This window comes from Benincasa hispida, chromosome 5, assembly GCF_027475165.1.
Source record: "Benincasa hispida cultivar pf3 chromosome 5, pf3_genome.v1.1, whole genome shotgun sequence".
Lineage (NCBI taxonomy): Eukaryota > Viridiplantae > Streptophyta > Magnoliopsida > Cucurbitales > Cucurbitaceae > Benincasa > Benincasa hispida.
The window spans coordinates 7,305,501-7,318,227 of NC_143482.1; the positions used below are offsets into that span (position 1 = coordinate 7,305,501).

At 33.0% G+C, this 12,727-nt stretch overlaps 1 protein-coding gene across 2 annotated transcripts; it reads right to left on the minus strand.

Moving 5' to 3' along the window:
* Window positions 1-294: 294 nt before the first annotated feature.
* On the minus strand, window positions 295-5,365 carry RRF (ribosome recycling factor, chloroplast precursor). Of its 2 annotated transcripts, none has more exons than XM_039032295.2 (11): window positions 5,110-5,365; window positions 4,859-5,009; window positions 4,553-4,622; window positions 4,355-4,450; window positions 4,104-4,201; window positions 3,405-3,516; window positions 1,732-1,773; window positions 1,500-1,556; window positions 1,299-1,349; window positions 906-962; window positions 295-652 (listed from the first exon to the last, which is right to left on the minus strand). In XM_039032295.2, exons 1-11 carry the CDS (start codon window positions 5,201-5,203, stop codon window positions 635-637), a joined length of 846 nt encoding a protein of 281 aa, XP_038888223.1. In that variant the 5' UTR covers window positions 5,204-5,365; the 3' UTR covers window positions 295-634. The 2 variants fall into 2 exon arrangements, with proteins under 2 accessions (XP_038888223.1, XP_038888224.1); XM_039032296.2 differs by having other exon boundaries at window positions 4,553-4,619; window positions 5,110-5,364.
* Between the last annotated feature and the right edge of the window lie 7,362 nt (window positions 5,366-12,727).

The following is a 12,727-nucleotide window of genomic DNA, read 5'->3' on the forward strand; positions in this document are numbered from 1 at the left end:
ATGGGTAAGAGCATTTTTTTTTTTTAAAAAAAAAAATGTTTTGTTAAATTCAAAGGTATTAATGAAACATTTAAAAGATCAAATTTAAGTTTAAGGACAGTTGGTATTATTTAGCCTTTTTAATTAAAAGAAAAAAGAAACGAAACTTTCTTAATTAAAAGAAAAAAGAGACAAAAACTTTCTTTAATGTGATTATAATCAAATTTCAAGAACTAAAAGATAAACTAAATTTTCGATACTATTTTGTAATGGAAAAGAAAATACATATTACTAGACAAAAAAAAAGGGTAACGATTGGGTAATTCAATAGGTGTTTGAATTAAAAGTTCATCAATCAAAGGTCGAGTCCAAATATGAGTAAATGATAATGTCAGTTCCAATGTACAGAGTAAGAAGTTTGAGATGTGCCAATTTTACAACAGCAAAACCAAGGCCATAAATGCTATTGCTAGCTCATCTTTTCGCACAAGGCGCTGAATCTCATTTCAACCAAGAAAAAAAAGAAAGAAAGAAAGAAGGAACGAGGTTTGATTCTAACAATCGACATCAAACAAATCTCTATTCAGAGGAAAAAAGAACAATGATTTCATATTTCACAGGAACCAAAAGGGAAAGCTCTACCATTTGCTTTTGGTCACACCTTCAACAACTCCTGAAATACAATACAAATAGATGTTGGTTGTCATGATGTTACTAGCCAAGAAACGAGTGGAAAACTATTGTGGCTAACAAAATAGGATCAGTGAGTGGTCTTGCAGATACTTGTGAAATGAAGATCCTAAATCAAATCCTACCAATGCTTGGGCGTTCGGATTCATGATTAAATCAGTGGAGTGGAAAAGAGTGTTGAGTGCTTTAATAATAGTTCTGAAACCCAAAGAGAGTTCAGTCAAGATGAACCACACCTTTTCTTTTTGCTTGTATATGACATCAATCTTCTTCATATAGTCGTCAGTAAGTTTCTGCACAAGGAAATCATCTTAAATTGGGATGCTCAAAATAAGGGGCAAAGGCCCTAACATATAAATTCAACATTGGCAATCTTGACAATCTTGCAATATAAGCCTGGTAATATGCTGAATGACTTGAAATCCATTGTATGCAATGAATACATCAGGTTTCACAAGTTGTGACTTTGAATTTAGTACAACTTTTCCAAGGTTTGATGCCTTCAGCAGGGAATTACATCCTCCGTTCCTTTCTGGCCCGTTGTGTGAAATTACTAGACTTTTAATTGGAAATAACTGATGTAGGATCAAAAGCTCTAAATAATAGAGTTAACAGAAGCGACAACAAACCTGCAAATCACTTGACAAGTCCTTAACATTATCTTCCGAAAGTTTTTTTTCCTGACACAAAAGATAAAAACATTTAAGGAAACCAGAGTAGGAGCAACTATACAAAAGAGAAAGGAACTTGCTCTCGGGAAGGCAGATCCAATAAAACGTAGAAGCAGAAGAACCATAAGATTAAGATATGAAGATGTATGCGTTGCCAACCTTCTCCAATTTTTCATACGCTTTCAAAGCATCTCTTCTTATATTCCTTACTGCCACCTGTAAACAGGCAGATCCAAGATATCATCCAAGAGTTCATGAACAGTGGCTGTTTAAGCACAGATCCCAAAAAGTCTTGAAGCAGAAACTCATAGCATTCTACATCAGGACATAAATCTCAGACTATTTCCCACCCCATCCCCTTTCCCATAATGCCAAAAAAATGAAACCATACCTTCCCTTCCTCTGCCTGCTTTGCAACAACTTTTGACAACTCCTGCAATGTTGAATATGCAATTATATCACCGACCACAAGGGTGGAGCCAAAAAGGAGGGATAATCTAGACTAAAAAGAGATTTTAAAATTTTCTTCCTAATTTTGCCCCCAAATTTTCAAAATTTGAAGACGGTATTAAAAGTTGGAATGTAAAATTTTACCTCTCCCAATGAAATTTTGAGGCACTGCCCTCATCATCCACATTCAAATGCTAATAATGTATAATTTTCCATTCATGTCATATTGACATATTGAGCTTGAAGCCTTAAACATTAAGATTTTGCAGTGAATCTAGAAATTAAAATCTCATAAGAAATATACGAGTCATCTAAGAAGCATAGATACGGTCCAATACAACATGGACACAGTGACAAATCATTTTTTTACAAATCCAGGACAAAGGCATGGCAATGACATGTTTATTACAATATTTTGGGCAAATATTGATTTATATCCTAAACTTTTTTTATATATATATATATATATTATTTATTTATTAAAAAAACTAATAATTGTACAAATTTAAACCATTAACTATCATGAGCGAATCAATTTAGACCTTTTTTTTTCAACTATTTTCACTTGATTCTATTTATAATCAACTCAAAATCACCTAAATAAAAAGCTACTCTTCTTAAAAAATCCCACCAAAGTAGCAAGAAAAATTATCAGGTAATTCTCTCAAAATAAGTAGAGAAAAATAGAGGAAGACAAACGGATGAAAAACCACTCAAATTTAGTGAAAAACCTATCTCGCATTTATCTCTATTTTACATCAATCCTTACATTTAAAGAAGTTTTATATAAAGTACGAAAGTTATGCATTCACCTTGAAAACGAGAATGAAGGATCTAAGTTGATTCACTTATGAAAGTTTAGGATTCAAATTAATATAATTATTAGTAATTGATACAGCCACAAACATTTACAAGTTTGTGGATGTTTATAAGCGTAAATATGGGTTTGACGTATTTCATGCTCAACATTTATTATTGTTGTCCTATACTCCTATATCATTATGTGGTTATTTGGTATGCTTTTTTCTTTTCTTTTCTTTTCTTTTCTTTTTTTTTTTTTTTTAATAAGAAACGACGTGTATATTTAGTATGCTTAACAAGTGATCAATATGTGTTTAACAAATGTTGGACTCATAATGACTTTGTACAACTAGTATCTAACATATATTTAATGTGCTAAGAAGTGCCATTTACGTGTCCAACATAGACAAGTAAACAAAAATTAAGTGTCCGTGCTTCCTAGGTGAAGTGAAACATATATATAACATTCACCATCTACTCTAATCTCAACCAGGTGGATGATGGATGTTTTAAAGAATAGAAGTGAGTATGTCCATGCATGGGTAAGCAATGGCATGAGTTTTACAGAAATGTTCTGCAAGCCGTAATTGCAGAGTGCTTCTTTCACCATAATATCAGTAGACCAGACAAGGAACAGTAGGACCGCATCTTAAGATGAACGTGCAAACGATAATGCAGAAAAATAATTCTTCTCTACTGGTTTTACGTACATATTAATGAATTTATGACAATTGGCAATGAACAATGCAAAAATAGAAAAGGCTTTACAGTACATCTACATGGAAAATTGATAGCAAATAGAAAGGAAAGTACCTTCCTTCTTTCGGATGTGAGTTGAGGGAGAGTCAACCGTATGACTTCTCCATCATTGTTTGGAGTCAATCCCAAGTCAGAGTTGACTATGGCCTTCTCTATTGACTTTAAGCTGAAGATGATGACTCGTTAAGAGTTAATGCTGATTGCCAAGAGACATTATAGAAATGCATTACACTGTTCAGCTGGATGACATCATTCTATAGCTAATAATAAGAGGACGTTTATGTCCATAGCAGTCTCAACCAGTAAGTCAAAGATTCAAGATTAGAGAGATTGAAAAGCTCCAAAGAAAATGTCTGCACATGTGAAACCTTTTATTCATAAAAACAGGAATTGTGATGACAAAGTTTTGAAGCCCTTGACTGGGTTCCTAAAAGAAAAGCAAGATACCAACAGTAGAATCTGCAAATTTGATATGGATAAAGACCATGGAAGATCCTCAATATTCAAGGATTCGCGGTAAAAGGCCATCGTAACATTCACCACCTATTGTTTTATACCCGTTCACAATTCTAAAATAACAGGAATTAAGAAATGATTGAAGAAAACTTTTCCTATTGTTTTATAGCCGTTCACGATTCTAAAATAACGGGAATTTGGAAAAACTGAAGCCGTGTAGTGCCTGAGGGTGCACAATCCAACATATCCAAAAAGGTTTAAAAAATATTCAACTCAGCCACCTGGCACATCGAATACCTGGATTTATCATATGGCTGGACCAAAAGTGAGCTTGCATCAGGTGTACTAATTTGGGCAATGCTCTTCAAGCTAACTGGACTGCCGTAATACTCTACCTGAAAATTCATGAAAGCGACAAAGATGGTTTTGTGTATAGAACACATATTATTGGCATGTTACTCGTCTGAGATTTGGGAAAAAAAATGTTCCGAGTAGACATAATGAAACAACCATCCACTAACCAGATAAATCTAAGAATTGCCATATACCTCAATCTTATCAAGCATGGCAGGGTTTGATCTCCCAGTCCTAATTGAATTGAAATTAGATCGAACAGTATCGATAGTCTTTTCCATCCTCGCTTTCTGGAGAATAATTGGACGGTTATTCGGACGATAATTCCTAACGTAAGATTGCTTAATTATAAGATACAGAAAGTCTCTGCATCAATGAACATATGAACTTACTACATCTTTCTCAATTAATGTTTTCTCCGCTTCAATTTCTTCGATCGTTGCAGCCCTCACGACTCCTCTTCTAAGACCAAAAATTCAGAGCCAAAATAAGCGACACAACTTAGAAACTACCACAATCAACTTCACGTAGCAATAAGGCAATGGCAAATGCAAATGCAAAATGCTCGTACGTTTGTAAAGTGCTTCCCCACGTTACAACTTCACTACAGAGGGTGTTCAATTTTCACCAATTCACATGGTACATACACCGCCGCAAGGCTTGTAAGAAAGTAAACGAAATAAAAGAGCAGGACATGCCTGTTTTTCAATAGATTCCCAGAAACAGAGAGTTGGGTTGAGAGCACTAGGGCTTGCCGGTGGAGCCTGACGTAGTTGGAAGCTGACTTCCATGAACAAAGATGAGTCGTACTTGAGCCGCATTTGACGCAATTTAACCCTGCATTATAATCTAGAAGGCGAGCCATTGGGGGAAGGAGAAGAAATCCTGAATGAACAAACCAACAGAAAGGTGAAAAGAGAAAGGAATAGCGGGTTGAAGAGTGACGTACCTCGCAGTGAGAGAAGGGCTTTGGGAGGGGGGTTCTGTGTAAGTTGAAAGACGGAACGGCGGACGGAGGTGGTGGAGGAGAAAGGCGTCGCCATGAAAACGGAAATGAATGAATTGAAGATGATAAGGGGGAAGGAAGGAAGGAAGGAAATAGTTTGAAGTTCAAAAGCAGGCCATTGCTTGCCCAAATTCAATCCTACACAGTTGTGGATAAGAATTGAAAGATATTAATTTTAAAAGGTTTAAGTAAATACTCTAGCGGACAGTCTTATTGAAATTTAAGTAAATATGTGTTCGACAGACAATATTTTTATGATTTAATTGAATCTGAATTCTGAATTTTGAATTTTCAAATGTAAATAATCTTAAATAAAGATTAAAAAATACTTGTCATATTATAAATTCAATTCATTTTTTAAAAAATAAAATATGTATTATATAAGATACAATAATAATTATACAAAAAAATTTAACATAAAACATGTTCATAAATAAATTAATAACAATTTATTATCAATCTAATATTTATAGGTAACATCAACGAATTTTATGATTTATAAATATATAATATCGATAATATTTTAAAAAATTATTTAAATTAAAATCATGTTCTAAATCTGTTACTAAACACATATTATGAAATTCAACTCTATTTTTATTTTCAAATTTCTGTTTTCAAATTTTCTACCAAATAGGTTTTAAACTTTCAATCTTATTCTATTTTGGTCTCTAATTTTTTTTCTTTTAAAAAAAAAGCTCATTCTAATCTTTAGACATGTTCATTTTGCTCCTTGCTATTGAGATTATGTTAACTCTTAAATATAATGTGAGATGACTAGTATTTTTTTTATGACTGAACTGCCAAAAAAGTTAGTCAACACTACAAAAATTAGGGTTTAAATTTTAAAATAGGTGGTAAAATGATTTTCTAGATGAGATCAAAAGTCATTTTTCATTCAAGATTTGGATCGTTTATTATTTTGGTGTATTGGTGGTTAACATTTTACTTTACGTTTATATTGCTCAACTCATGCTAGATGTAACAAATTTCATCCTTAAAGAATTAATAAAAAAAATCAAAATAAACACTTTTTTTAAAGTTCAAAAATTAAAATAGACATTCCTGTCAAAATAGGATTTTAATCCGTTTAAAATTTTGACATCGAGGAGGGGTGTTTGGATGCGAAGAATACAGTATTTTGCGAGTGGATAGGCCTCTCCTACGCCTCAAAATTAACATCACGCCAGTAGATAAAGATTTATGAAGGTTAAAATTGAAAAACGAAGAGACAAAATATTATTAAAAAATGAAAAGGCAAAAGATTAAATTATTAAAAGAACAGCACCGTGATATGAAGTTGATTAAAAGTTTCATCATGATCCTTAAAAGTTCTAAAGTTTTTTTTCGGAGACTTTTACCATTAAATTCACCTATTCACCGACAAAAATGTTTGTGTTCATTTAAGTATCGCTTAAATAAATAACATAGAAAAACAAATTTAGGATTTAGGATTAAGTGAAAAATCATAAACGAAAGAATAATAAATTGAGAATATAGAATTGAAAAGAGGAAAATAAACAAATATAGTTCACAAATGTATCATGTGTATTTGTTTGTTTTTCTTTTTAAGTATGTGTTTAGATTTACCATCATAAAGGTATAGGAACTATTATGACTATGAATTTCATGACAAAATCCTACCAAAGTTATTTTTTTAAAGAAACTTAGGAAATTTTTAAAAGATTGAGAGTTAATTGAAACTAACCTAAGGTTTATTTAAAGCATTGTCATTTCTTTTAAATATATCTCTATTCTTTTAAAAATTGAAATATTATATTTGATATTTACTAAGTATTTCAAACTTAACCTTAGAGTAGAAATGCTTTATGACGAAGGAAGAAAATTTAGGCATAGGATGATGTGATGCGGTGACCAAGATTTATGTTTTAGGTCACTGTCCCATCATCACAACTCAAACTTTTATATGAAGATTCAAAGGATTTATAATCTAATGGTAGTTTTAAAATGTCACTTCAAAATATTATTGTCAATTTTCATGTGTTTGGGACTCCAACTTGGAGTGAGTTGTGTGAGCTATTATAACTCACCAAATGTTGGAGTGTGTTTTAAAATAATAGATAATAAGAGTTATTTTAATCTCAATTTTGTTAAAGTAAAACTATTTACAACTCAATGGTTATAATCATAATTTTAAATTTTGATGGCCTCGAAATTTTGATTGGGAAAATTTTCATTTTTTTCCCAAATTTCAACGAAATTTCGAGAAAATTCGATTCCTCCATTTGGATGAAATTTCAAGATTTCTAGAAAACCCGAAATTTTGAGAAAATTTTGATTTTTTTAATTAACTACGTTAGCTGAGTTCAAGTTTTTCAATTTTATGGCCATGATTACATACAATTTTATAGTTTCACAAGTCAATGTCATTTTCAACAAAGGATTAATTATTTTTTATGTGTTACTTTTTTTACTTTCTCACTTTTCTCAATTTTTACCTTTATTTTTTTACCCAAAACTTTCATTTATAAAGAAATTGAATTTCAAAAAAACCACAAAAGATGAGAAAATTGCATAGAGGGCCTAAAATAAGAGGGCCAAATGAACACCTTTAAAAACAAATGAAAAGGGTCCTTTTGCTTACATCGTCCATCCGTGATATTACCACTTTAACCCCTATAGCCTTCTTCCTTCTCCTTCCTCGTTTTCCATACTTTTTTTTAAATTTTTTTTCATGTTTCTTCTGTCGGCTTCTTTTTCCTCCCATGCTTCTTCTTCTTCCTTCTTCCACCTGTCTCCTTTCTTCTGCCTTTTGATAGCTCTTTGCTTTTCACGTTTCCTAGCTTAACTTGAGCTCATTAGTAGATTTTTAATGTTAATTATCCTATTTTGTAGATATTGAGAAATCAAAAGGTAGAATTGAACGTTTGATGCCAAATGAGATTAATTTGAAGCAATTTGGAATCAATATTGAGCATCCGGACTTCAAATAAGTGAAAATGACCAACCTGCCTCTGTTAGCAGCATCACAATGTTGGAACAAGCCTAAGCCCAATGCTAGTGCAACGTTGAAAGGCAGTAGGCTAAGAAGTAGGGCAACGTCGAAACACTACCATCAATGTTGCAACTCTACGGGCATTCCACGGAGACTCAAGCCATCGTGCGCATGCCTTTGCGCATGCCATGGTCAAAGGCAGCGTTGCGCCTCTACCCTAACACTTGAGGGCTAGCCATGTATTAGTGTCACAATGCTATCCTAAGTGTTGCGACGCTATAAATGTTTCTATAAATACTTTCTTCGTTTTAGGTCAAATTTTTATACTGAAACTTATGGAGGCCAAGAAGAAGCCCGATTTTCTTCCTTTCTCTTTGTATTTTCAGTATCAATAGGTTAGATTTATGTTTTATTTTGGGTTATAATTGACAGATTGGATGATCTTTTTTTATTTATCTATGAATTAAGAGGTAATTCTTCTAATTTCTTTGAGTAAGAGGTTCTATGTTAATTTTCTTGAGATTTTTTTATTGGATTTAACGTTCTTAAATTCCATGCTTTATTTGAATCTTGATCTAATTTAGATTTGCATTGATATTTTAGATTGACGAACCTATCATGTTTGTGATGGAACCAGTGAAGGTCCTTGAGCGGAAGCGTGGAGACCAGTCCAAAATTTATTTTCACATAATCAAAATTACAGACAAATGTTGTGCATAATCATAAATTTACAACATGAAAACATAAACGACAAGAGAATTAGGGTGAGAGAATACTTACCCTTGAAGATATTCTTCACAAATTTCCCTTCTCCAGATCTGTCACGAACAAACTCGATCTAAATCATTACCACCACGAAAAGAGCCTCTTGTATTCTTTAATGGGATGAGAATCACTAAGGAGTTGTGAGCTCTTAGATTTTTTGGAAGAGATGAAGTGATTGAGAGGAAAAACAGTTTTCCCAGAGAAAAACTTCTGTCTTTTGGATTGTAATGATCTTCTATCGAGCACTACTCCCACACATGCACTAAACGGAGAGAGATAGGGGGAAAGGAGTTACAACTCTCTTAATTTATTTTAATAAACCATTTAATATATATATATATATTATATATATATATATATATATAAATAACTACTTTATCATATAATATAGATTAAACTATATGTTATATCTAATATAACACATAACCTATAGTTTAATATTGTATCAAATACAATATAACTTATAGATTTCATTCTCTCCATAATGCATAATATTTAATTTAAATCATATTTATATTATACTTAATTATATGAATCCAATCCACACAATTAACATTTGAATCAAATTCAAATATTCATTTCCTCTCAAATAATGTGTCAAATACATTATAATAATTATATTATATATAATTAAGTAAAATTTAATTATATCAAATATAATTAATTCCCTCAATTAATTCAAATTTGATTCTTATTAAATCCCTGTTGAGCTATAGAGGGGACCTCATGGACTTGTAGATTGAAGCTCCAGTGGTACTTGAATAATTAATTAAACTCTTTAATTAAATTATTCAACATCCATTAATTATCTGACACTTCACTAAAGATCGACAGTTGCACTATTCGTACTATAAATATATTTTTATGTCTATTGGATATAACCAGTCAACAGTATTCAAGCCCCGAAATCAGTCCTTAAGAAAGCAATTTATTTACTTACCCCGACATTGGGGAAGGAGTGAATTTTACTCCCCAATCAGATGAGCCCCCAAAATGTTAGGCTTATTGAGTCAGCGATCTAGCCACTCTCACCTATACAAATCAAAGGACTGCATTCATAGTCAGGAGTTCACAACTCACTCAGGATTCAGGTCATGTCACCTATAGTCATCATGTATGTTATATAATGAGATTAGTCATTTCGTGGTCCGGACTTATACAAAACCCTTTTTGTTTAGAATACCTCCGCTCACATGTCTCTACATGAATGATTAGGATCATATCATCTGTAGCACTTTACAACAATTATAGTATCTACAAAGCAGGTCGTATTTGTAGTGTCACCAGGATAAGTTATCTAGTCTTATCCATCTACTATAGACCATTTAGGTTATCACTTAAATATGATCCACTTGTATGTCTCTACATACATGTTTAAGGTACAGATGATAACCTTGGATGTTAGTTTATTGTTTATGGGTTACTAAATATCAAATAAAAAATTTCATATTTTATTAAATAAATAAATCGTTTGTACGTTACCATTACAAACTACAGGCCCTGCGAGATTTGTGATATCAATCCCAACAGTTTGCATATCTTTGCTAGTCAATTTCGAGCTTGCACGTTTCTCTAATGTTCGTTGATGCTTGAAAGCACCCGTGTAGCATAGGATTGAGTGTGAATGCTTAGGTTTATAGACTAGACTGGGAGCTTAACAATGCATGTTCAACCTAGGTTCAAAGAACACTTAGATTAGTTAATTAGGCTATCTATTAATTAATCAACACAATGGAATCCTCAATCTTCATGCATGTGATTTTTAATTCTATATGATCGTTGAGAACCCAGTAGAATTAAGAACATATAGTTTAGTTAAGGTAGGTTTTCTAATCTTAATTAATGCCTAGGATGCTTGATTGATTTGGTTTTAATTAGTTATCAACCTTTGTAGAGATTAGTTAAATCGAATTGATTTAGTGTTGTGCACGCATATAATGGAATGTTTGTTTAATTATTGAGCTCTATGATAGAAATTGCATAGAATTCTCACTCTTACTCTAGAAATTAGATAGACTCTAATCCTAGATTACATTTACCCCTTGTATTTTAATTTCTTGCATGTTTTCAATTTTACAAAAACCAAAAGCCCTGTTTTTACTTTTTTTTTCACAGTCAAATTTAGCTTAGGAGAGACTTAATTCTCGGCCTCTCTGTGGTTCGACCCTGTGCTTGTCGCTTGTGCTACCCAATAGTATAAGTATTAGTTCGGTGATTTTTATAAATATATTCTTTTGATTCGGGCTGGAATCGAGTTGACGACATCGATCTTCGGGACCGAACAACTTTCTTTTTCTTCTTCTTCTTCTTCTTTTTTTCTAGTTTTCTTTTATTCTTGTTCATGTGTTTTTTTTTTTTTTTTTTGGTAGAGGAAGAGGGAAGCGAGATCGAGTTGGAGAAAGGATCGAGATCAAGAACAAAGAGAAATTGTATATTGAAGAGAGAGAAGCGAGATTTAAGAGAGGGGAAAGAAACGAGATCGAGATGGAGAGAGAAACTAGATAGAGATAGAGAGAAGATTGAGATCAAGAACAAAGAGTAATCGAGGAGAGAGAAGCGAGAGGAACTAACATGTAGTCTGACATGGATCAAGATTGGGGAAAGGGAATCAGAAATAGGGAACGGAATTGGGAAGCGTGGAGTTGGACCACTGATCAGAATAGGGGATCGGTAGAAGAGAACGGGAAACGAGATCAAGAATCAAGACTAGGACGTTGGGGGCCAATCAAATGAATCTTCAGGGGCATTTGGGTAATTTCACAAACGACTGATGTAAGAAAAAGACCAAATTTCAGTGATTTCTTTAACACAAGCCATTTTTCAGTTAGGCCTCCCCAAAATGGGTCATCCGTACAAAACCCCAAAAAATAACATATATTTATTTGTTGAAGGAACTATTATCAAAGAGTACCTCTAAGCGGAAGCAAGATCGTTCCAAACTCATTGTGACAGAATTACCGCATTCACAATCAAATAGACTAGTTATGTATTTAACAATAAATTACAGAATGCTTTGAACTTTAACAACAACAAGAGAATAAGATACATACCAGATGAAGAACTCTTCTTCACAGAAATCTTGCTCTCGTCCAGGAAGCCAATCTCACTCTCGCTGAGATCATCCAAACCAGTCGTCCACAAATCGCTGTCGTCTACCCACGAACGGACTCCTCACGAACTCGACAGCAAAGAAGAAACCACCACTCGGAACCCTCGATATTCTCGGAGTGAGAATCTAGGAGGTATGGGCTCTGCTAGATTTAGTAGAGGGAAGAAGGAAGAGATGACTGTTTACCACGACCAAGAAAGTGGGAGATATCGAGTGTCTATCGTATAGACGGATGCTTGATCGTTTAGGTAAAGATAGACGATTGTGTAGTAAAAGGGGCAAGATCGTATAGACGATCGTTTAGTAAAACGCTCAGGCGCGCGATCGTTTAGAAAGAGTTAGACACTCGTTTAGTAAAATCTAAGTGATCGTTTAGTAAACCACACACGTGTATACGATCGTTTAGAACCTTTGAGCTGTGTGTATGCTTTGGTTTGCAATGCGATAGGCAGTATACACAATCGGTGAGCGAAATGTCTGATCTTTTGCAAAATGAAAACAATTTTTATTTTATCCTTCAGTTACGAAAACTGAATGCAACCTTCTACTAACTCATTCAGTTACGGAGAAAAAACCAGCACAATTATCCCATAATTGTTAAATTAAAAAAATAAATATAATCTTATTATATTTATATCCTATGGTTTAATATTACATCATATGCAACATAAGAACCATATTTTTTTTTCCTCCACTAGATATAAATCATATTTATATCATTTCTCCAATTA

Bases quoted from the DNA above. Each gene is read 5' to 3' on its own strand.
- RRF (XM_039032295.2), bottom strand. From the start codon at position 5,203: ATGGCGACGCCTTTCTCCTCCACCACCTCCGTCCGCCGTTCCGTCTTT. The intron at 5,010-5,109 runs GTACGTCACTCT...CTCGCCTTCTAG, and splicing joins AGCCCTTCTCTCACTGCGAG to ATTATAATGCAGGGTTAAAT. The intron at 4,202-4,354 runs GTATATGGCAAT...ATGAATTTTCAG, and splicing joins CCATGCTTGATAAGATTGAG to GTAGAGTATTACGGCAGTCC.